The following is a 26,697-nucleotide window of genomic DNA, read 5'->3' on the forward strand; positions in this document are numbered from 1 at the left end:
AATATGAGTCATTAGGACAAAGCAGAAGGCCCTATTTTTTTTAATGTCAAGAATTTTGCATATACGAGCATCTAATAATATAATTCATGACTCAGATGTTACTTCTGTTTTCCCAAAGTTTTCCAAACCAAAGAATATGAACTATCAACATGATTTATGGATTACAACACTGAGAGGTTTCTTCTACATTGTTAGTTATATTCACCTTAAGTTGCTGTGATGTTGAAATATTCAGGTTTTAAATTATTTTAAAAGTAACCTAATACTAAGAATATTTTCAGAGTAGTAAATACATAACTCTACCTTAAGAAAAGGAACTAGGTGAGGCTGAGGTGAAGACTTGAGTTCAACATACAGCTGTCTAGTAAATTCTTCTGCCTCGATTTTTGCATCCTGAGAGTGGGAGAAAGAAAAATACTTTTAGGTCAACAAATATTTTAAAACAGGAACAGTATGTAATTCATGATTATAGACATTACAAGCTTTGAACAGTAATAAAGTCCATCACTAAATGGAGGCATTTTTTTTCATGTCACTTGTGAAATGAATTAAGCATAAACAATAGAGATGTTTGTTCATACGGGGATGATCCCAATGAGCAAAGTAAGAGTAGAGCTGGCAGTCTGAAGAAAGCTATTGCATTACAGTCTGTTAAGAATAACTAAGAACTGAAGACACAGGAGTCCTAAATTTCTTAGGGTAGGAAATAGAAGCTATTGGTTTGGGGACCTTGAGGTTTTTTGTTTTGCTTTTTCAATTTTGAAATTACCTTAATCAGGATAAGATTGTATTTTTAGAATGCTGTAAGGCCATAATAACAGATATACTATTGTTCCAAAGGACTTAGGAAGCCTTCCATACTGCCCTACATTCTAAGCATTTCAGGGGTCTGTGAGATCTAAATTATTTTCATATTAATACTAAAAGGCTTTTTGGCCTTTTTCGCTGAGATTTGCATTGATGGTATAAAAGTAAAACTACTGGCAAGAAAGGTAACGGCAACAAATTGAAATAGGTGCCATCATATTCTACATCACTAGGCACTTGGGGTAAAAAACAAAAAATAGAGCCAGGTTCATTTTAAAATGTTCTCCATGAGGCAGTAAAAATCAATTTTACTAAATATCAACCCTTCAGTAGACATCTTTTCAATAATGTATGTAAGAAAATGGGAACCACATATAGAGCATTTCAGTTGCAGACCAAATTAAGATGCTCAAGGAAAAGCAGTTTGTGATTGAGATGCTATGTGAACTAGTTGATTTTTTTTCATTTACTAGAAAGGTTGTCAAACTAACTGTGGTTATTCAGAAGACTTGGGCATTTGACTGACAGGCACTTTCTCAAAAACAAATAGACAAACCAAGCCAGTCACTATAAAGAAAGAAACTGACAGTACTCGTAGCTAATGATAGAAATTAGAGCTCTCAAGCCAAAATTAGAATTTTGGAAAATTTGTAACCGTGATCCTGAGTTTGATAGCTTCCCAGTTTTTAAGGAATTTCCTTATGAGACTGATAGTCAGATTATAAGTATCATTTCTGGATATTTTAAATAACAAATCCATCAACATTTGGAAGATCTGTACAACTCAATGAACCAATATTTTCCAAATAGCCAAAATGCCTTCTGTTACAATAATCATACATGGATAAAAGACCTAGAGTGCAAACTAAACTGGTGAATCTAAAGAATATCCACAATGATCTGGAAAAAGGTGCTTAAAATACTTTTCCAACCAACTTTCTGCATGAGGTCGAATATTCTCCAAATATTTTGACCAAAATAACACATCAAATGTAAACTCAGATGTCAGAAAGCAGCTACAGTATCTTCTATTAAGTCAGATAGCAAAGAAATATGCAAAAATATAAAGCAATGCCACTCTTCTCAAATTTTTTGTTATAGAAACTATAGTTTTCATTTACATGTTATTTATGTTAACATGTAATGGGTTTATTGTTATTTTTAAATAAATTAGTAAATTTTTTAAAAATTTTAATTTATCAGTTTTAATTCCACCCCCACAACAAAATACATTTGGGAATCCTCAATTTTTAAGAATACAAAGATATTCTCAGACCAAAATGTTTGAGAATTGCTATTTACTGTTTTAAGCTAAATAGATCTTAAGCTAGAAAGGATATTTGATTAATTCCTGACTGCCTCTAGATGTCCAAAAAACTCAAAGAAATTCTTTGTACTAAGAAATTTTTTAATGTCTTCTTGAATACATGCTCCTTTCCACCATGCCTCTCAATTTACAGTATTCCATCTCCGATAAACAAGTGACCAGATCCCCTCTCATAACTACCATACCTTAAAAATGGAAGACCAAAAGCTCAATGTTTACTTTAAAAAGATGCTCAAGCCCTTTTCTGTGTGGCTCAGTTGGTTGAGCATTGGCCCAAGCACCAAGAGATCACTGGTTCCATTCCCAGTAGGGGGGCATGCAGGAGGCAGCCGATGGATGTTTCTCTCTTGTTCCCTCTCCCTTCCTCTAAAATCAATAAAAACATTTAAAAAAAAGGATGCTTAAAAGTTAAAAACTTGTTTATATGACTTATAATTTTAAATATATAAAAGTTTTCTCAAATAGAAAACTAATCATTTCAAATGTGCTCTATAGCTAATAAATTATAGGCAGCATAAAAAACAGTAGTAAAGAAGGTATTTTAATATTTATAACCTGTGCTTGTTTTTCTGTACACCTTTTGAAACACAGCTGACTCTTGAGTAACACGGGGTTAGAGGCACCAACCACTGCACAGGGTAAAGTCTGCGTATAACTTTTGACTCTGCACTCAAACCTTCACACCCTTGGGTTCAACCAACCAATAATTTAAAACAGTATTTTTGACCCGCAGTTGGGAATGTGAAAATATTGTTTTCAACAGCAGTAGGTTGAATCATGGATAGGAAACCCACAGATACAAAGGGCTGACTATATTTACTGAAAAAAATCTGTGTATAAGTAGACCCATGCAATTCAAATTTGTCTTGTTCAAGAGTCAACTGTATGTCAACATTTTCTGCTGAAAAAAAGTAACCATTTTTATAAGAAAAATAGACAAAAATTCTCATTATATGGTCAGAGGAATCCATAAATTTCAGCATTTCAAAAAAATCCAGGGAGCATTTGAGGTCTTGCTCCCCAGCATGTGTCACCAGTTTAGCTCAAATAAACTCTTATAAAATCTCTCTACAGGTTTGGCCGTTTCTTTCATCATCATTTACTTGGCAGTATCCCAAAGAAGCCCACCCAGAACCACTGCGTGGACCCCGACTGGTGCTAGGTCCCACCGTTTCACACTGGTGGTGCTAGGCTTTGCATTGGTGGACTTGGATGAGATGACAGTCTCTCAGATATCTGGGCCTCTTTGCTTTAAGTAGCAGGCCATGACTTTATTTGCATTGTTCTTAGAAAAATCCTCAAGGTGGCGAAAGGTTGGGATAACCCAGGGAAATGAAAAAAAATGGGTTGCTGCTTTTAATTGGATTGTTTACTGAGAGTCAGAACAAAATCTATGCTGGGTAAATGAGACTGAACTCTATTTAGCTCCAGAAGAGAAATGACACTTGCTTCCCCAACCTGCTAGCCAATGGGGTGATGCTAGCTGTTCAGAACCTTGAATCAGAGTGGCAGAGGTGGGTGCCAGGAGTTGTCTAGTATGGTAGCGCAGTGGATCTGGAGAAGCCTGTGGGAGTCCCGGGGAGAAGGGCAGGGTGCCCCAGATTGGATTCATCCTGAGAGGGGCTGTGCTTTGGAAAGCGTTATGATTCCAGCATCCAGTAAGCTCTCGTTGGCTCCTGCTCGGGTATTCTTAGACAACTAACGATCTTTGTGGGGATGCCTGAAGAAAACTTTCCTCTAGGGCATCAAGTTGTCCTTATAGGGAGGATTCACGACTTTTAGCTCATCTGGAGGCATATCATAAAGGCTGGTTTTCCCTATAAGTTTATTCAGACTCTACCGATCTCATAATTAACATGGGAAATTGTGCCTCAGAGACCAAAAGCCCCACAACAGTTGCCAGCCTCCCTTTAATACTAAGATGGTCAAGAAGAGGATCCTTTGATACTTCTAAATTAATCTTTTGTGCACACAATTAGAAAAAGCTGGCTAGATATTAGGCAGAATGAATGAAAAACATTTAATTGGTCTCTCAAAGCTACAGGAGTATTTAGATAAATAAATCAACCTATGATGTCATTTAGGTGTCAATCCGATTCTGTGAGGTATTAATAGCTGTCCTTATTTTAAAACGTGGAAGGTTATTTGGCACTTGGCTTGTCAAAGACAGATATAAACTGTAAATGCCTGGAAAACAAAATTTGAATCCAACTCTTTGTCTCTGTCTGTGTATATTTATATATGTATGTTGTAAATGTGACATAATTTTCTACCTCTAGATGGTATTGCTAAAGGCAAATGCTTGTAAGGATTGGGTATTCTAAAATTGTCAGAAATATAGAACTAACTCAAATGCTTTTCAAGTTCATGTCATCTAAGATTAATACTTAGTAAATGAAAGCTAGCTTAAGTTTATTGGTTTAAGTAAAACAGACGTCTTTATTTTGCCTGAGTTTTACAAAAATAAACCCATGTTAATAACTGACTTTTATGTCTATGAAAAATGTTTCTAGAATTTATAAAATGTCCAAGCTAAAGAATGCTAATTGATTATTTCCTAGTTTTCACTAGAAATTGATGTTTTAAGAGTTAAAATTTCAATATATGTAGCAATAACTTTGCACTGTTTCAGAAGAGCTCCTGGAACACCTAAAAAAAAAACTGAAATCATATGGGGAACACCGTAAAATAAGTGATGAAAACTTCTAGGGTATATTGTATGGATAAGCAATGGCTGTATACTGAGTGGTCGGAGTGGCAAACCTGAGATGGCTGCTTGGTTCTTCCTTACTCTCTGGCTCCCCATTTTTTTGTTTTTTGAATTTCTTCATGTTACAGTGCATTTCAGCTGGACATAGATGAAGGAATTTATGAGCTGACACTTTTGAAAAAAGACATCTTACACTATTGCCAAGGTTTGAAAGAGAAAATGCCAAGTTGGTAACTGCTTACTTTCACAGAGAACTCCCAGGAAATAGACTTCTTTCATTTTAATTATTGACAGTATTACAGATGTCCCCCATTTTCCCCACCTTTGCCCCCGTCCACCCAACCCTGACCCCCACCCCAGGGCTTCATCACACTACTGTCTGTGTCCCTGAGCTATTCATATATGCATATATGTTCATTGGTTAATCTCTTCCCATCCCCTCTACCCCCCTCCCCTCTGAGATCTGTGAGTCTGTTCCATGCATCCATGTCTCTAGACCTATTTTGTTCATTTATTCTGTTCATTAGATTCTACATATAAGCGAGATCATGTGATACTTGTCTTTCTCTGACTGGCTTTTTTCACTTGGCATAATAATCTCCAGGCCCATCCATGTTATTGCAAAGGGTAAGAAATCCCTTTTTATAGCTGCCTAGTATTCCATGGTGTAAATGCACCACAGCTTTTTTTATCCACTCATCTACTGATGGGCACTTAGGCTGTTTCCAGATCTTAGCTATTATAAATAACACTGCTATGAACATAGGGGTGCATATATTCTTTCTGATTGGTGTTCTGGGTTTCTTAGGATATATTCCCAGATGTGGGATCACTGGGTCAAAAGGCAGTTCCATATTTAATTTTTGGGGGGAAATTCCATACTGTTTTCCACAGTGGCTGCACCAGTTGCATTCCTGACAGCAGTGTACTAGGGTTCCTTTTTCCCCACATCCTTGACAGCACTTGTTTGTTTATTTATTGATGGTAGCCATTCTGTCGGATATGAAGTAATACCTCATTATAGTTTTAATTGGCATCTCTCTGATAATTAGTGCATTTTTCATGTCTACTGGCCATCTGTATGCCCTCTTTGGAAAAGTGTCTATTCAGGTCCTTTACCTTTTTTTAAATTGGATTGTCTTCCTGGCGTAGAGTTTAAATTCTTTATATATTTTGGAAATTAACCCCTTACCAGGTGTATCATTGGTGACTATGTTCTCCCATACAGTGGGTTCCCTTCTCATTTTGTTTTCTTTCATTGTGCAGAACTTTTTTAGTTTTATGTAGTCCCATTTGTTTATTTTTTTCCCCCTTTATTTCTCTTGCCCTAGGAGATGTATCAGTGAAAATACTGCTTCATGAGATGTCTGAGATTTTACTGCCTGTTTTCTTCTAGGATTTTTATGGTTTCTTGACTTACATTTAAGTCTTTTACTCATTTCAGTTTATTCTTGTGTATGGTGTAAGTTGGTGGTTTAGTTTCTTTTCTTTTTTTTTTTTTTTTTTGCATGTACCTGTCCAATTTTCCCAACACCATTTATTAAAGAGACTCCAAGATACAGACTTTTAAAGATCATTGACTGCCACCTGGAGATTTGTTTATTGGAAGGACATCAAGTAAAAGACACTCTCCAACTTCATTGTAAGGGAACTTATCAGGTGCCTAATCTCAAATGGACATCTACCCCCTGGTTATGGACATCAAAGACTCCTCGAGGCTGAGAAGCCACTGACACCAGAGGTAGACAACTATCTAAAGATATGACAAGGCTTGTATAGCTATGGATTGATACTGAACTCAGAATCCATTTTGTTTTCTTGTTTTTACCTATTTCCCAATAATATTAGTCATAATAATTGTTATACTTGTTCTTTGGGTTTTTCTATATAGTCCAACTATTTCTGACTACTGAACATGTATAACTGTTATTATTCTTTTCATGGTTTATGTAAATGTTACACTAGATGCCATATACAGAAAAATAAAACAGAAGGAAACAGCTTGAATCATGATAGTTCATGAATAAAAATGATATGGTGTTTTTTCACAATGAAAGCCGTAAGATCTGACTACCTTCCATTTACCTGCCTTTCCCTCTTTGGGAAAAATTCAACCTCAACTCAGATCCTATGGTTACAGAACTGCCCCATCCCCAATGGTCAAGACAACACTGATACTGAGACATCCTAGAAATGAATCTTCCTAGAAGCTGTGAGACCACACTCTCCGACCAAGTTTAGTCTTCAATGCATCCTTCAAATTGATTTATGATCAAAAGGAGGAACTATAGACCAAAAATGGGGGATCCTATGGAAAATAATCTCATACAGTGATCTGAGCATAAATTTCTAACTGGGCAGCTTATAGGTAATCATGCCCCAGGCCTATAGCATCTTTAGTGAAAGGTTTTAAGCCAGCCCTGTCCATTGCTCTTGTGCATCTAGATTAACACACCTTTGAAATACCAGAATTAAAAACCCCAAAAGGGGGCATTAACCCACAAAAGAGTACATAATCTTGTTAACTATCTTGTAATCCAATCCCTACCTTGCTTTTTCCCCACCCTCAGGTAATCTTCCTTATGTTCACTCCTTAATTTCAAATGCATAAACAAAGATGCAAAACTGTTATTTTCCAGGACATTTGGGACCTTGCTTTTCCACATATGTTGTCAGTTTGGCTCAAATAAACTCTTGTAAAAATTCAAAAAAATTTCAAAATTATATTTGTTAGATCCCTTAGCATATTTCTTAAGTATGTAATATGCAGTATTTGCTAATTTCCACCTTCATCCACTTTTCAACATATCTAAGCATTTTACCTGAAAGAGGACAGAAGAAACCAAGGATGTGTAATTTGGTAGCTAAAAGACCAGCATCCTGGCACTTAGATAAACCTCAAAGATCATCACATTTACTCCTCTCATCTTATAGAGAAGGAAACTGAGACATAAAGAAAGTTAACTTCCTTCCACAGGTCCCAAAGTTTGTTGCTTTGACATACAGAACTGAATTTTATTATTTGTTAATAGCTCGGCTTTTTGGCATTTACAATTCTATTGACTTTTTATTTGACCAGTCAACCTTCTCTCCAAGGCCCTTTTTAGGCTCAAGGAAGTAGGACTGACACATAGAAAGTAATATATACTACAAAAGATTTACTTGTCTAAGATTTATAGTCATTACAAAGTTTTCAAGAAACAAAAGAAGTTTATCAAAAATCCATTTAAAATAAACATCATTTAAAAGTATTAATTTCCTATTTAAAACATGTTCTATGGATTCTTACAGAGCTTGCAAGGTTTCATAGTACTAACTTACCAAAAGTTGTCCCACCAGCTTCTTCACGTTCTGCCCCATTTCTGGGGACTGTGATCCACTACATGCTAGTTTTATTAACATTGCAAGGAAGTTCTTACATTTCTTCACATTTTCCAGCATCGTCTAAATATAGAAATATAAACAAATACTCATAAATGTTAGCTAGAAGATAGAGTTTAAAAAAAAATTTTAAGAGCTGTATTTATATGTAAGGTGCCAGTGACAGCTTACCGGAGAAAGATTAGTCTGAGCAGCTGCTGAGTTCTCTGCTCTGAGATTGGGCTCATTTGAGGGTGTGTGTGATGCTCCCAAACTTGAAGGCTTCAGGTTAGTTAAAGTATTCAACGGCTTTACAGGAGTAACTGTGACAACACTGGTTGGCACAGCCACAGACTAAAATTAAAAAGGAGTATATATTTAGATATGTATTACTATCATATGTATCATAGTGGGTGCCCTCATTTCACACTTATCAGACTTTACACATGGACTTGAAATCTTCACTTTTATGTTATGTAACAGTTATAAAAGCTCTGGGTTCTAGCAGATCTGCATTTCAGGCTCATCTACCTACATCATTTTCATTGACACCTACTGAGTGTTGACCTCAGGCAAGTTACTAAATCCTGCTAAGTGCTTGATTCCTGTCTATTAAAAACAAGAACAGCAATGGTACCTACTACCTTAGGGTTCTTTGTGAAATACAGTGCTAAGCACAAAGTCCTCACAAAATATTATTAATACTTCTCTAAAAAGGATTTGAAATAGTAAGCCTTTATATGAAAATATGGAATTTCCTGTTCTGTAATTCTTCGCTTTTTCATAAGTATAAAGCAGAGATTTACTGGTCATCTTATATTCAGATAAGCTGCTTTTACATAGACCATAAGAGTAAGCACTACGAATATTATGAAAGTGATATCTTATTTTCACAATGAAAAGAATTTCAATTGCTTCTTCCATCCTCTGTTGAAATGAAGTGTGATTATAGCACCACCTGCAGGATAAAAGTTTCATACAAGAAATCACAAGTCAGGTAGCAATTCAGAAAACCATATTGAGCTAAAGCAACAATCTTATTTTAAAGACAGACACTAAAAGTCACAGAATATGAGTAAAGTTTGGGGGCGTAGAGAGAATAGTATTTACAATTCACACAGAAAACTGAACACTGCACCATCATTTTAATTTAAATGCTTGTGTTCTATAGGCATACAGCACAAAAAGGTCAGGTTGCTATTATCTTCAAGAAAATTTCTTTCTGTAATAGTAAAGATAAGTAAATTTGAATGTACAACAATATTTTCCACTTTAGAAAGACTGGAGCATGTATTAGACAAGAATTTTTTGAGCATAAAAATGAGAAATTAAAAACACTAACTAATGATGGTGACTAGAATTAATGATGAAATGTTAAGCATTAAAGGGGAAAACAAAAGATGTGCCTAAATTAGTACAAATTTATTAAGTATGACCAGATCTCAAAGGCAACAAGGAAATTACATCTCCCTCCTATTCCTATCCTTAGTCCTGCTCTCCAATGACACAACTATACAGTTTCCTCTGAATCTTTTTGGAGATTTTCTAATCAACTTTTTTAGCCTTATGTACAGCAAATAATTAGTCTTTCTTCAGTGAGTCTATTTTATATTCCGTCATTAACTCTTTGTGTTACTGTATTTTAAGAGGTGTAATCTGGAACTTTAGCTGGTGAGTATGATTACCTTTCAATTCGGGTAGGAGGGGTTCCTTCGGGGAGTTTTTTCCCTTCCCCTTACAAGCAAAATAAGGCCAAATGAAATGTGAGCTCAGGAAAAGTGTCCTATTTTTTGAGTGGAGGGAGCACTTATGGCATTTCTACTTTACTTGTCAATATTTTATTCTGTCTCCCGGACAAAATCTGTCCTTCACGACCCTACCAAATACATGCACTTTCCACGTGAATTTCACCTCTTAAAAGGCATGGAGAAGTACATAATCCCAGTCTTCATCTACATAGTCTCGCTGCCATAATGAATGAACCGTCTTAAACTCAATCATAACTCTGCCTTAGACTCAATATAGGCCAGCCAATGGTACTTCCATGCTTTGCAAGACTACACTAGCATTCACTAGGCATGTCAGGGAAACAGGAGAAAAAAGACCTGGGAGTATGTGAAATAATCTGTAAAAAATCAGTTATACATAGAGCCAGTAAAATTAGTTGTATGCAAATTTAGCAGACTAAACTGCATTTTCTATATCTGCCTGAAAAAGCCATGAACTCTGGGTCTGTTCATTTGTAATTAGAAATACTAATTCTAAATGCAATCATTTGTACATTATATTTCAACATAACAATTGGTCAAGCTATGTCTTCATCAAATACAACATAAAACTGAACAAAGATTTCAAACTAGTTCCTGTATTATATTTATTAGACCAGACCATGTTTTAAGCCATTTTAATAACTATCAATACCTACTAATAGAAAAATATTTTTCAAAATTTCTTAACACACATTTGCCTTCATAGTCAAATAGTCAAGTATAAAGAGGTTATCATCTCTCATTTCCAAGTTCTAGCTCCTTATTTCCAAGAAATGCCTAAAATGGAGATGCTTTACCCCTCAAAATGGACACATTATTCATTAACTTCACTGTTTGATAATTTCTACTGCTTTAGCCTACCACTGAGGAGCAGCCCGGCTTAAAGTATGCATTGATCTAAAGTAGGAAAGGTTACAAATGAACCACAATGGTAATGTCAATGGTAGACACACAGATGAAAAATAATCCAAGGAAAAGAACTAATAACCCAGATATACCATTTTAGAAGAACCATAAGTACTAAATCTTTAAAAAATAGATTCAATGAAAAATTCATATTCTCACAGTACTGCTGAAGTGATAAAACTCTTCCATAAAATAATTATATTGTAAATTTTTTTAACTTCCTATTTTTCTGATGCCTCAACACCCCCACAAATACTCTCTGGGCACCCCATCCAGGCAACTAGGTGTACCAGTGTGAGGGGTGGTCCCTGCTACAAGTTCCCCTTCCTGTCCCCCTCAGGCTGTGAGTTAGTGACATTCAAACACACCAATGAAATCTCCGCATATCTCTTGCTCTGTACTTTATACCAGTCCTCAATAAAAGCACTTGCTGCTTCACTGTCTCTCAGCTTTCCTCCTGTTTGGTTGAACCCACTACCTGGGAGCTCTGCCCATACGGGCCCCACAGGGGTCACTCTTTCACCAAAGGACATAACAAGAGTCCCTATAAACTAGACACCATGGGGGCCTCCTGGGCACTTCAGGTTCCTTGTGTCCAGGGACCAGCAGAAAAGTGAAGAGTCATTATTATGATGGGGTAACTGACCTGACATCTGGAATAGGTAGGGTTGCTATTACACAATGGAAGCCAAGAGGAATATGTGTAGTAAAGACAAATGATCCACTTAAGTGCCTCTTGGTATTTCCTTGCGCAATTGTGATGATACATGGACAAATACAGCAATTGCCTCAAAAGACCATGGTGATTAGGACCTCATATCTCTCAGGGAGTAAGGTCTGGTCACACTACCAGCTAAGCTACCATGATTAGTAGAGCTGGTAGTTGAGGGTAAGGGGAATCTGGAATGGATAATAAAAGGAGATGATGAGTATCAGTTGCAGCAGTGGGGACTGTAATTCATCCTACTAATTTCCTCTTCGTTAGTTCCCCAAGGAAGTAATCCACTGGAATCCCAAAAGGTCAGGTCTTCAAAATGTATGAGGAAGCAGATCCCAGTAATGCAAGGAGTATACTGTGATATGCCATCACAAGAAGAGATCTGCATTGTCCTAGATACAGGAAATGCTATTAGATAACCTGCAGTTGTCAGTTCCTTCAAGTTTTAACTCAGCTGCAGAGAATTACCTTGCCCAAGAGCACAACTCTCCCTAGAGAGTCCACATCCAATGACTGATCACGAAGAAGAATTAAGGCCCAGCCATACTGGCACACAGTGGGACAACTCTGACAGGCCATACTTGCTTCAAAGTTATTCACCAGTTTCACTAAAGCTTAATTGGCCCTGCTAGTTCAAACTCTTACTCTCCATTCCCTTCCACAGGTATATCAAACCCTAATAAATATCCCATACACCAAAATTCTGTTCCAGCACCTGCTTCTAGACACTGGAACACATGGCAATTTGATGCATTTGTATTAAGCTAATATTCCAAGACACTACACCATGTTTATCTTATGTTTCCCTACCTCCAACAGTTATCAGTTTGATAAGTGTCATCATATATCATTGAATTGCTCTCTTCAATGTCACATAGTCAGCAACTTATACATCTGGGAGAAAACTAATAAAGAAAGATGGGAGAATAACTAGTGCACATATGACCACAAGTCTGTTACAACTTACTTGTACCGAGGAAGGCTTTGGAACAGTGGTTACCACAGTAGTTCCCAGTTGTGCCAATTGTTTAACAGGTGCCACTGCCACTTTCTTCATTAATTGTGAATTGGAATTCTAGGGGGGTTAGGGGGTAATACAGAGTCATTAGCATTAGTAATTTAAAATCAATCAGTACTGTGGCAAACATTGAAACACTTTGCCATAGCAAATTTCTTTGTTATAACTGGCTTTATAATCTTTATAAATTTTATGCACATTCTCTACTATGAACCTAACTGGTCAATTGGCCAGTTGATACTCATTTCATAAGGAGGCAACTGATTTAACAAATAAGTATCACAGTATTTCAGCATTAAAATCTTGAAATCTACTCTTTGGCGCAAACAGAAAACATGGATTCTTATTTGCTATCTAATTATAAACAAAAATCTGCTAACCTATCTTCTCAACCGACAGCAGTTAGATAAAGCTAACTAGAAAAGGAAGGAGTAGCTATCATTGACAGATACAGTAACAAATGACTGGTTGAGAACCCAGAATCAAATTAGAAGAGTAAAAAATGGGGGTGGGGGAGATTTAAATTGGCAGAGGATGGTATTACCAGAGAAAACAGTGCAACCTTTCTTTAGGATGAGCCTACTCATCAAGAAAATGCTATTCTATATTCAGCATTTTCTGTTTAACCAAAGAAAGATGCCCATAAAAGCATATTTATTTTTTAACTCTGGCACACAAGATAAACTTCAAGTACTAAGAAAGATCATCATGTATGTAAAAGAAATCATTTCTTAACAATGTCAAATTAATAAAATATTACGGCAGAGTACTGAATTTCTTAAAGGTTATTCCTATAAGGTATGGATAAAAGTGAATATTAAACTGTAGTCTTATATTTTGCCATAAATTAAAATTTAAGCAGAATTGTTTTCTTTCTATTTAGAGATGCAAATAGCCCTTTGAACATTCCCTTAAGGACTATAAAACCTTCGAGTATGAAGATTGAATTGTTATTGTTTTAGCAATCACCAAACAACAAAACCAAAAATCTTGATTAAATTAACATATATTCAAAGAAAGTAGCATAACTGAACAAAATCATCCCTTCTATTATTTTTACTGGCAAAACATGTACGTTTATATGAAAATAATAGCTGGAAAACTAAAGAAGATGAAAAAACTTTAAGGTATATTACCGGCATCGTACAGATTTTGACTGTTTGAGTATTCGTTGGTACAGCTGGCCTTGAAATTATGTTACTTGTGGTCTCGGTTCTTGTTACAGCTTGCTGAGGAGATACCAACATCAACTGACCACTGTTACTTTTGATCAAAACCGTTCCTATATTTAAAAAGAAAAAAAATGTGACCTAGCTAATAAATGAAGCATAATCATCATACATTACTTCTACTTCTTTCAATAATGTAAATGGTCTAAAAAGTGATTAGTACATACTGAACTCCATGTCTAGTAATTATCATATATAATATGAAAAAATGTTTTTACTCAAAGCTACTTAAAATATTAAAAATCTAAGCATATGGCTGAGACACTTCTGGAGGAGGCAAATACTTTTTCTTTATGACATGAAACTACTTATAAAAGCTATAGTAAGTAAGATGCTATGGTAAGAACACAAGACTATACAAACTGACCAATGGAATAAAATAGAGAACCCTCAGAGACACTCATACAGATATGTAACATCAAACTTTCCTAAGAGGCACTGCAGATCAATGAGGAAAAGAGAGACTATTCAATAAATAGGACTGGGTCAATGAGTTATCTACATGGAAAAAATGGAAAGCTTCACACCATACACGAAAACCATTACGAATTAAAGGGTAAAAAAGTAAAACCTTTTAAACTCTTAATGTAGAAAATTATCTTTCTTAACGTGGAATAAGTATTTAAATATGTAATGTTTGATACATTTGACTATATCAAAAGAACTTTTGTTTAGCAAAAGACACATCACCAAGTAAAAAGACAAACCAAAAGACAAGAGAAAATTTTAGTTCACATATATTAAAAGGACAAATATCCAAAATGAACAAAAGGAACACAGATGCCAATGTCAGGGAAAGGTAAATTAAGACCACAGTGAGATACCACTTTATATTTACCAGCTAGGCAATAATTAAGAAATCCAATGACAATATTGTGTGTTATAGAGATGTGTAGCAACAGGAACTCTATTTTGACGGTGGTAGTATAATCTGGTACAACTTCTTTGTTCAACTCTACATTATGGGGCTATATTGATTTCCATTTCATACCCTTTAACCCAATAGTTCTAAATCTAAAAAATTTTTTATCTGTGTCTATAGGAGTCACAAGCAAGAATATTCATACTCCAGAATGGCAGCATGAAGAGCTCAACAAACCTATTCCCCAGTGAAACAAGCATAACTGGTAAAAATAATTTTTAAAAACAACCATTTAAATTTTGAAAATTGCCTTAAGGCATACAGAAAATGACTACACAATTATTAAAACTCAGTAGGAACAGAAAGAATCTGTGGCATCTGAACCACAACCCACTTTCCCTTTTCAGCTCAGCATGACAAACTCCACTCCAGGCAATGTAGCCAATACGGGGCCTCCCTTCTCTCCCAAGCTCCCAGTCAAGGGCTATGGTCTCTTCCTGGAAGAAGCAGGCCACCAGCTTATCTCATCTTCCCCACCCCGGGCTACATACTGCACAGGACAAATTTGAGACAAATGTATCCAAGAGATTCTCCCTTCTTTCATCTATCCCCACTCATATGTGGAAGACTCTATATCAGGATGACACAGAGAATACTTGGACCCTGATTGCTCTCACCCCAGTACTTTCTTAGAGTGGAGGTATCATGCTGGGAGAGGTAAGCAGAGAGGGCCAGAGATTACCATCCATGCCCAGAACTCACGTCTAAAGCAGGGATATGATTCAAAAGGAAGCATGCACAATTCTGGTACCTGAAACTGCTTTTATTTCAGAGTGTGGGGGAGCTCAAGGCTAAGGACACTCTCAAATCCAAAGGAACAATTAAAAGAAGGCTAGTAGTTTCATGACAGATACAAACTAAGCCATAGGCCTTACTCTACTTTACCACAGAGAACCAGACAAAGACACAGGAAGGACCCTTCAGAGATCAGAACAATTCTCAAACAATGGCCTTAAAAGCTATCCCTGTAAAAGAGACCACATTTTAATTAAATTAGACTATTCAGCAAGTTAGGCCCTAGGGAAATTGTTGAAAACAATAGGGTAATCAACGAGGAGAGACCAACAGCTGGGCATGACACCAGAGAGATCAAAGAAAGAAAGCCCTGCTACAACCACTGTCATCCCAGTCAGGGTGGCTATGCTGATGCCCAAGGCTGTGCCCTCTAAAATGGAGCAACATCAAAGGCTTCTCATTGCAGAGAAAATAGACTTTACCGAAATAATCCAGCTAGATGTTAAAAAAATTAACAAGCAAACAATAACATACTCAAAGTAGTAGAGTCCAGTATCTGGAATTGCTATAATACATAAGTTTTGAACAACAAATAACAAGACATGCAAAGAAAAAAGTGTGAGACATGGGGTCTGGGGGAGGCAGGCAACAGAAACCACCGCTGAGAGGGTTGAGATGTCAGATTTAACAGACTTCAAAGTAACCATTATAAATATGTTTAAAAGACTAACAAAAACCATGATTAAAGTAGTAAAGGATGGTATAATGACGATCTCATCAAATAAAAAAATACCATTACCGAGGTAATTATGTAGTAAATCAGTAGTAAAAAAAAAATCAGTAGTTAAAAAGCACAAAAACTGAAAATAAAAATTCACTAAAGGGCCTGAATTTGAATGGGCAAAAGAAAATCAATGAGAGCTTAAAGACAGATTATGACCCAACAATTCCACTTCTGGGAATATATCCAAAGAAATCCAAAACACTAATTTGAAAGAATATATGCACCCCTGTATTCATCGAAGCATTATTTACAATAGCCAATACTTGGAAGCAGCCCAAGTGTCCATCAGTAGGTGAGTGAATAAAAAAACTGTGGCACATTTACACAGTGGAATACTACCTAGCCATAAAAAAGGAAAGGAAATCTTACTTTTTGGAACACCATGGATAGATCTGGAGAGTATTATGCTAAGTGAAATAAGCTAGTCAGAGAAAGAAAAGTAACACAAGCTTTCCCTTATATGTGGAATCTAAGGAACAAAATAAACAAAATAGAAACAGACTCATACGTACAGAGAATAGACTGTTAGAGGGGCGCTGGGTGAAAATGGTGAAGGGAGTAAGCAAAGAAAAAAAACTCGTAGTCACAGACAACAGTATGGGGATTACCAGAGGGAAAAAGGGGGGTGGGGTCAGGTAGAAAAGGGTAAAGGGGGGATAAATGATGATGGAAGGAGGCTTCACTTGGAGTGGTGAACACACAATACAATATACAGAAGATATAGTATAGAATTGTACACCTGTATAATTTTATTAGTCAATGTCACCCCAATAAATTCAATAAAAATTGAAAAATAAATAAAGCTTATCAAAAAGATAGACTAACAGATTAATAGAGATTATGTAATCCAAAGCACAGAGGAAAAAAAGAATGAAGAAAATAAACAGAGCCTCAGAGAAACACAGTCCACTGATAAACACACCAACACAGAAATAATGAGTACGAGAAAGAGGAAAGACAGATATAAAAGGAGCAGGAAAAAATTCAAAGAAATACCTGCTGAAAATTCCCCAAATTTGATTAAAAACAATCTAGACATCCAAACAGCTCAACAAACTCTAAGTAGGATTAATTCAGAGATCCATACCAAGACACATCATAGTAAAAATATTCAAAGACAAAGAAAGTCTTGGGAACAGCAAAAGAAAAATGACTCATTATGTACAAAGAACCCCAACAATATTAACAGCTGATTTCTCATCAGAAACAGTGGAGACTGGGAGGCAGCAGGATGAAACATCATTCCAATTGCTAAAAGAAAAAAAACCCTGTTAACCAACAATCAGATATCCACCAAAAATATCTTTTAAAGATGAAAGCAAAATAAAGACATTCTCAGATAAAAACTGAGAGAACTGGTTGCTGGCAGGCACCTCATAGAGGAACTACTAAATGAAGTTTTTCAGGGCTGAAAACAAGTGACCCCAGACAGTAATTAATTTGAATTCACATGAAACAAAGGCACTAATAAAGGTAATTATGTAATTTGACAGTATAGATGCATATAACTTCTCCTTTCGTCTCTTAATAGCTTTAAAAACAATTATACAGAACAATACGTATATAATTGTATTGATGGACCTATAACACAGAAATGTAATATATTTGTAATAGCAGCACAAAGGAAGTGGGTTTGAGCAGTTTTATTGCACTATGGAATTGACTTCAGATGATAACTCAAATCCACAGGAACAAATGAAGAAAACCAGAAATGGTAAATAAGAAGGTGATAAAACAAATACTACAAATATATCCTTGCTATTCTTTCTTCTGTCACCTTCTTTAAAGATATAAAATTACATAAAGTGATAATTACAACAAGGAATTGTTGGGTTTGTAACATATCTAGATGCAATACATAGAATAGTAATAGCGCAAACATAAAAAGGAAAATGAGCTAAATGTTTCTATATCTCAATGAAATAAATTAATATAAATATGAAGCAGATTCTTGTAGATATGTACTGTAAGCCCTAGAGCAACCACAAATACATACATGTACATATATTTATAAAGGAATTAAAATGTTACACTAGACATATTCACTTAAATGCAAAAGAAATCAGGAAAGATGAAATACAGGGGGGAAAAGGAGAGAAAATATATAGAAATAAAAGTTACCAGCAAACCTAAACACAATATATCAATAACACTAAACATAAATTGATTAAATAATCCAATCAAAAGGCGAAAAAGTATCAGGCTACATTAAAAAAAAATAAGATCTAACTATATGCTACAGGAGACATACAGTACTATAGAGTCAAAGATACAAAAAAGGTTGAAAGTAAAAGGACAGGGAAATTACATCATGCAACAGCAACCATAAGAGAGTTAAAATGGCCACACTAATATCAGACAAAATAAACTAGAACAAAAAAAATCTTACTAGACAGACTGCGTGATGTCTGGTCCTGTGCCAACCCTCCCCAGAAATCCCCATCCTTAAAGATTGAATGCGAACAAGGGCGCCCTGCCTCTTGGAGAGGGGGCTAGAATCCGGGTGGTAAGTAGTGGGATAGGGTGGGTCAGTAGATGAGAGCCTGAGGAGCCTCTCCCAGAAGGATGAGGCTCTGTGGGGAAGGGTCCAGCACTGCGGGCCAAGAGCTGCCCCCTGGGACTTGTGAGTCCACACAATGCCCGCCACTGATCCGTGACCATGTTCCACAGTCCATGGTTCCCGTACGTGGCCTGGATATTCTGTGTGTCCTGCTGGAAGATTATTGGAAAAGCTCTATCTGTGTACTGTAACCTCTTACACTTGAATTCCTTTATCAGATATAACTAGGTAGACACTAATTTACAAAGCCATTGAGACATTTTCATTTGGTGCAGCTTCTAGTCAGTCCCCAACTAACATTGCAAGTACTGATAGGCAAACTGAGGCCTCATATCTTGGATGTCTGTAACCCAGGCTGGTAAAAAAATCAACTGCAGTGATGGTTACACTAAAAATTACATATGTCCAGGGAATTCACAAAAAGTGAAGGAGGGCACCTCTCCATGTACTGCATGCTGTTCGTGGAGCTTTATCTTTAAGCCAGGATGAAGGCAGACTGGGCAAGGCTCTTGTACCCCACGCTGCAGCTTGGTCTCCATGTCTGTCCATTTATGTGGGCCTTTCTTAAGCCTCTAATTACAAACACCATTGGAGTGATGTGCTGACTGGACTCATTCAAGGAGCTGTGGTTGCAATATTAGTTGTTGTGTATGTATCAGATTTCTTCAAAGAGAGAAATTCTTTTAAAGAAAAAAAGAGGATTCTCATACAAGTCTGCATGAAACACCAACAGCAGGGAATCACTATCGGAACAATCACTAACCTTGAAGGTGAGTAAGTGCTCAGTTGAAGCCGGCCTGCTTCCTGAAGGAAAATGATGCAACCTGAAGGCAAGAGGATGTGTCTTTCTTGCTGTGCACAAGGCTGTAAGGGACTGTTGCTGCTATACCTTGGATGCTCACTTTACCTGTATGTATACAGTTACTTAGCACAGTGGTTATCTAATAGCTCTAACTTCATGAAAAAATTTCAAGCATCTCTAAAACAATGCCCCACCTGCACATTTTTTATTTAAAAATGTAATGATTATATTTTAAAAATCTTACTAGAAATAAAGGGGGGAATTTTATAATTGATAAAACAATTAGTAGGTTTGTAAGACAGAACAATTCTAAACGTATACTTGGTGGGGCAAAAGTAGGTTTACAGTTGTGAGTACATGAAAGTTTATTTTTGTATTATTATTTACTAATTATTATATTAGTTTCCATATGAACAAATGTAAATCTATTTTTGCCACACCCTGTATGCACCAAACAACAGAGCCCAAAACACATGAAGCAAAAGCTGACATAAATGAAGAGAAAAATTTGACAATTCAACAATACTTGTAAGACTTAATATCTCCATTTTGAATGAAGAACAGACAACTAAAAAGAAGAACAAGGAAATCAAATACTTTGACACTATAAACCAACCAGATCTAAAAAACAGCCATAGAAAACTCCACCCAAAAGTAACATTCTTAAGTGTACATGGAACACTCAGGATAGGCCATATACTAAGACATAAAACAAGCCTCAATAAACTTAAAAGGATTGAAATTATATAATGTATGGTCTCCAACTACAATGAAATGAAATTAGAAATCAATAACAAAAAGAAATTGGGAGAACTGACGAATACCCCAAAATTAAACAATACACTCTCTCTCTTTTTTTTTTTTTAAAATATGTCTTTATTGATTTCAGAGACAGGAAAGGAGAGGGAGAGACAGATAGAAACATCAATGATGAGAGAGTCACTGATTGGCTGCCTCCTGCACAGCCCATACTAGAGATCAATCCTGCAACCTGGGCATGTGCCCTGACCAGAAATCGAACCTCGATCTCCTGGATCCTAGGTCGATGCTCGGCTGCTGAGCCACACCAGCCAGGCAACAATACACTCAAGTAGCCAGTTATCAATGAAGAAATCACAAGAGAAATTGGAAAATACCTTGAAATTAGTGAAAATAAAGACACAACATACCAAGATTTATGGGATACAGCTGAAGCAGTTGTTTACAGGAAATTTTATAGTTGTAAATGCCTGTATTTAAAAAGAAAAATATAGTAACAAATACTTTGAGGGGAAGGAGAGCAAAAGCAAGCAGAAGAAGGGAAATTAATAATGATCACAGCAGAAGTATATATAGGCATATCTCATTTTATTGCATTTAATTTTATTTCATTTCAGATATTGCATTTTTTACAAATTAAGGTTTGTGGCAACCCTGTGTCCAGCAAATCTATCAGTGCCATTTTTCCAACAGCATTTGCTTACTTCATGTCTGTGTCATATTTTCGTAATTCTCACAATATTTCAAAATTTTTCATGATTATTATATTTATTATGATGATCTGTGATCAGAAATCTTTAATGTTCCTATTATAATTGTTTTGAGGTACCACAAAGGACACCCCTATAAGATGGCAAACTTAATAAATGTCTGTGTTCTAACTGCTCCACTAACTGGAAAGCAATTTTCTCCATCTCTATCCCTTTCCTCGGGCTCCCTATTCCCCAACACACAATATTGAAATTACGCTAATTAATAACCCTACAATGGTCTCTAAGTGTTCAAGTGAAAGAAAGAGTCCCTTATCTCTCATTTTAAATAAAAAGCTAGAAATGATTAAGAGCGAGAAAGGAACATCAAAAGCCAAGACAGGCTGAAAATTAGGCTTCTTGCACCAAACAGTTAATAATGCAAAGGAAAAGTTCTTGAAGAAAATTAAAAATATTACTCCAACAATACATGAATGATAAGCAGAACAGCCTTATTGCTGATAAGGGAAAAGTTTTAGTGGTCTGGATAGGACATCAAAGCAGACACAACATTCTCTTAAGCCAAAGCTTAATCTAGAGCAAGGCCCTACCCTTAACCCTCTTCAATTCTATGAAGGCTGAGAGAGGTGAGGAAGCTGCAGAAGAAAAGTGTGAAGCTAGCAGTTGGTTCATGAGGTTTAAAAAAAGAAGTCATCTCTGTAACATAAAAGTGCAAGCTGAAGCAAGTTACCCAGAGATCTAGCTAAGACAATTAATGAAGGTGGCTCCACTAAACAGCATGCTTGCAATGCAGAAGATAAAACAGCCTTATTTTGAAAGAAGACGCCATCTAGGACTTTCACAGCTAGAGAGAAGTTAATGCCTGGTTTCAAAGTTTCAAGAGACAGGCTGACTTTCTTCTTAGGGGCTAATGCAGCTAGTGACTTCAAGTTGAAGCCAATACTCATTTACCATTCCAAAAATCCTAGGGCCCTTATGAATTATGTTAAATCTACTCTGCCAGAACAAAAAGCCTGAATGACAACACAACCGTTTACAACATGGTTTACTGAATATGTTAAGCCAACTGTTGAAACCTACTTCTCAGAAAAGATTCTTTTCCAAAAAATTACTGCTCATCAACAATGCTCCTGGTCACCCAAGAGCACTGATGGAGATGTACAGTAATATTAATGTTTTTGTGCTGTTAACATGACATCCATTCTGTAGTCCACGGATCAAGAAGTAATTTAGACTTTCAAGTCTTATTATTTAAAAAAGAAATATATTTTGTAAGGCTATAGTTGCCATAGATAGTAATTCCTCTGATGGAACTGGGCAAAGTAAATTGAAAACCTTCTGAAAAGGATTCACCATTAAAAACATTCACGATTAATGAGAAGAGGTCAAAATATCAACATTAACTGGTGTTTGGAAGAAGTTGATTCCCACCCTCATGGATGACTTTCAGAGCTTCAAGACTTCTGTAGTGACAGTAACTGCAGATGGGAAAATAGCAAGAGAACTAGAATTAGATAAGTGGAGCCAGAAGATGTGACTGAATTACTGCAACCTTATGATAAAACTTCAACAGATAAGGGGTTGCTTCTTATGGATGAGAAAATAAAATGGTTTCTTGAGATGGAATCTACTCCTGGTGAAGACACTGTGAAGACTGTTGAAATGACAACAAGGGATTTAGAATATTACATACACTTAATTGATAAAGCAGCAGCAGGGATTAAGAGAACTGACTCAAATTTTGAAAGAAGTTCTGTAGGTAAAATGCTATCAAACAGCATCGCATACTACAGAGAAATCATTCATTGAAAGGAAGAGTCAAAAGATGCAGCAAATTTCAAAGCTGTCTTATTTTCAGAAATTGCCACAGATACCCAAGCTTCAGCATCCAGCATCCTGATCAGTCAGCAGCCATAAACGTCAAGGCAAGATCCTTCACCGGCCAAAGGACTATGACTGACTAAAGGATCAGATAATGGTTAGCATTTTTTAGCAATAAAGTATTTTTAAATTATGCTTTGCACATTTAATAGACTACAGTATAGTATAAATATACGCGCTAGGAAACCAAGAGACACATGTGACTTATTTCAATGCAATATTCACTTTATTGCGGTGGTCTATAACCAAATCTGCAATGTATCTAAGGTATGCCAGTAGAGCAAAGAATAGAAAAATAGCCCGGCTGTTGTGGCTCAGTGGTTGAGCATCAACCTAGGATCCAGGAGATCATGGTTCAATTCCTAGTCAGGGCACATGCCCGGGTTGTGGGCTTGATCTTCAGCAGGGGGTGCGCAGGAGGCAGTCGATCAATGACTCTCTCATCATTAATGTTTCTATCTGTCTCTCTCCCTCTCCCTTCCTCTCTCTGAAATCAATAAAAATATATTTTTTTAAAAGAATAGAAAAACTATTGATGATGGGAAAAATAAATAAATAGAAGAATAATTGAGAAAAATCAAAACAAATGTTGGTTCTTTGCAAAGATCAACAATACTGACAACTCTTTATTCAGATTGACTAAAAAAAAGAAGGCTCCAACTACTAAAATCAGGAATGAAAGAGGGAACATCACTACTAACCTTACAAAAATAAGATTATAAGGGAATACTATGAATAATTATAAAACAATAAATTAGATAACTTATATGAAATGTACAAATTCCTAGAAACACAAAAACTACTGAAACTGACTCAAGAAAATAGGCAACCTGAACAGACCTCTAACAAAGAGATTGAATTAATAATCAAAAAAAGTATCCACAAGAAAAGCCCAAGTTCAGATGCTTGACTGGTAAATTCTAACAAACATCTAAGGAAAACTAATGCTAATCCTTCACAAACTCTTCCAAAAAACAGAATAGGAGGGAACATGTCTCAACACATTCTATAAGGTCAGTATTACCCTAATACCAAAACCAGACAAAGACATCACAGAAAAACTAGAGACTAACATACCTTATGAATATAGATGTAAAGTTCTCAACAAAGTCTTAGCAAACTGAATCCAGCATCATATAAAACTCTATAATCAAGTGATATCTTAATATGCAAGGCTGGTTTAACATCTGAACATTAATTACTGTAAAACACCCTATCAAAAGAATAAAGACAAAACAACAACACATGGTGATCTCAATAGATGAAAAGTATTTGACAAAATCTGACACCCTTTTTTTTCAGGATAAAAACACTTAGGAATAAAATGAAACTTCCTCAAACTGATGAAAGGGGATCTACAAAAGACCCACAGCTAACATCATACTTAGTGGTGAAGGACTAAATGATTTCTCCCTAAGATCAGGAATAAGACAAAGATATCTGAGATGAGGAATGAGATATGGATGCCTACAATCATCACTTCAATTCAACATTGTACTGAGAGTTCTAGCCAGGGCAATTAAGCAAGAAGCTGAAACAAAATGCATCCACATTAGAAATAAGTAAAACTATCTATTCACAGATAATATAATCTTGTATATAGAAAATGCTAACAAATCCAGGGAAAAACTATTAAAACTAATAAATGAGTTTGGGTGGCAGCCAGATACAAGATCAATATACAAAAAGTAACTGTATCTCTATACACTTGCAATGAATAAGAAAACAATTCTATTCACAAAGGATCAAAAAGAGCAATACACTTTAAAAATAAATTTAACAAAATAAGTACAAAACTAGTGTCCTGAAAACTATAAAATGTTGTTGAAAGAAATTAAAGAAAACCTAAATAAATGGAAAGACATCCCCATCAAGAGACTTAATACCTAACTTGCAGGATTGTTAAAGGGATCAAATGAGACAATACATTTGAGAGGATTTCTCATATTTTAAAGTTATGAGTAATAATTGTTATTAATGCCAAAAGGTCCACAATCCACACTTTTCTTCAACTAACTACTCACCACCACTAGCTGCAAACAGACGATACAGTAGATGCCCTCTTATCCACGGTTTCACTTTCTGCAGTTTCAGTTAGCAAGGTCAACTGTGGACCAAAAATATTAAATGGAAAATTCCAGGAATAAACTATTCTTGAGATTTAAATTGAACACCATTCTGAGTAGCATGATGAAATCTCCTACCTTCCCACTCAGTCCCCTGAGACATGAATCATCCCTTTGACCAGAGTATCCACACTGTAATGTTACCCATCCATTAGTCACAGTAGACATCTTGGTTATCAGATCAACTGTCACCATATCTCAGTGCTTCTGCTCAAGTAACCCTTACTTTACTTAATCACCCCAAAGCACAGAGTAGTGATGATGGCAATACAGATATGCCAAAAAGAAGCTGTAAGTGTATGTATGTGTAGGAAAAAGTGGATAGTATATATAGGGTTTGGCACTATCCATGGGTTCAGACATCCACCGAGGGTCTTGAAACATATACCCACTCAGATAAGGGAGGACTACTGTACTACGAATAAAATAAATAGCTCATCTGAACTCTAGACATTCTTCTGACTGAAGTGACTATCTATCCCAAAAGTCCAATTCCAATGGGAATCAACGTAAAAAGGAAACTAAACATTAGTCTCTTTTCTTAAGACCACTTACCAAGTCTCTTTGAATCCAATCCTGATAAATATCTGAGATTCATTTTTTCCAATAATGAAAGAACAGCCATTTATTTACTCTACAGACATGTTGAAAGAAAATAATCATACATTAGATTACAGAGCACCTTTTCTCTGAAATATTAAGATATTAAAGTATAAAGCAGTCCAGTATCCACTCTCTAATCTGGTACATAATTTAACATAGTCTACTTTTCTGCCCAGTGAACTACTATGTCCCAAGATGCCTTTCCTACTTTGTCTTGGTGGCAAGCTGATCTAGATACTTTGGTTTCTCCATATTCACAGCCTGGTAAATACCTACCCTGAAAGGACAGCAGAGCCATACAGATCTAAGAGCCAGAAAGAGTTTAAAATTCACTAATAACGATTTAATACCTACACACAAATGCCTGACTGATGACCTTCCAGTCTTTACTCAAATAAATCCACAGTTGGGAAGGGGGAGATGTACAAGTGTCACTCCCTCACAAGCAGACAAATACAAAGTTCTTCCTTAATATGGAACCAAACTGTGCTTCCCATTAATATTCACAAATGTGAAGGTACCCTGTACAACTACATAAACTAAGCCTACTTTCACTTCCACAGGACAGTCCTCTAAACACTTAAAGGTAGCTAACATATCCTAAGTTGTTCCTTCTTCAGGCACCTTGGGCCCAGTTCCTCAAATATCATAGTTTCTCCTACTGAGCTTAAAGTCACTTAAATTTCCCTCTTCCCCTCATTCCCATAATTCATTGAGTAAATGAAGAAAAAATAAATCAATCAATAACTTTTAATCCCAGATTCTATTAGTTACGGTACATCTATCTCCCTCACCCTCCATTCACACAGTTGATATGTCAAAACAGAACTTCTATTTACCTCTATTAAGTTTCATTTTTTAAAAGTAAGACCGTAAGATTTCAGGTGATTTTTTTAAGTTTCCATATTTCTGGTTGATTTCATATATACATGTATTAATTTACAAAAAATAAAGGATTGCTGGAGAAAAAT

At 36.0% G+C, this 26,697-nt stretch overlaps 1 protein-coding gene and 1 pseudogene across 2 annotated transcripts in view; one reads left to right on the forward strand and one right to left on the reverse strand.

Moving 5' to 3' along the window:
• Positions 1-26,697, reverse strand: part of TAF4B (TATA-box binding protein associated factor 4b) — a 100,205-nt gene that overhangs the window by 66,818 nt on the left and 6,690 nt on the right. Inside the window, exons 2-6 of the mRNA XM_081150037.1 lie at positions 13,752-13,897; positions 12,565-12,672; positions 8,397-8,558; positions 8,166-8,288; positions 304-393 (exon numbers count right to left, since the gene is read on the reverse strand). Of these exons, the coding sequence (XP_081006163.1) occupies positions 304-393; positions 8,166-8,288; positions 8,397-8,558; positions 12,565-12,672; positions 13,752-13,897 (629 nt within the window). The remainder of the gene's footprint in view (positions 1-303; positions 394-8,165; positions 8,289-8,396; positions 8,559-12,564; positions 12,673-13,751; positions 13,898-26,697) is intronic.
• Positions 18,945-19,607, forward strand: LOC308562780 (phospholipid phosphatase 1 pseudogene; annotated as a pseudogene). Its single transcript has one exon. The product of its transcript is annotated as a phospholipid phosphatase 1 pseudogene (transcript).

Source organism: Miniopterus schreibersii (genome assembly GCF_964146895.1).
Source record: "Miniopterus schreibersii genome assembly, chromosome: 10".
NCBI lineage: Eukaryota > Metazoa > Chordata > Mammalia > Chiroptera > Miniopteridae > Miniopterus > Miniopterus schreibersii.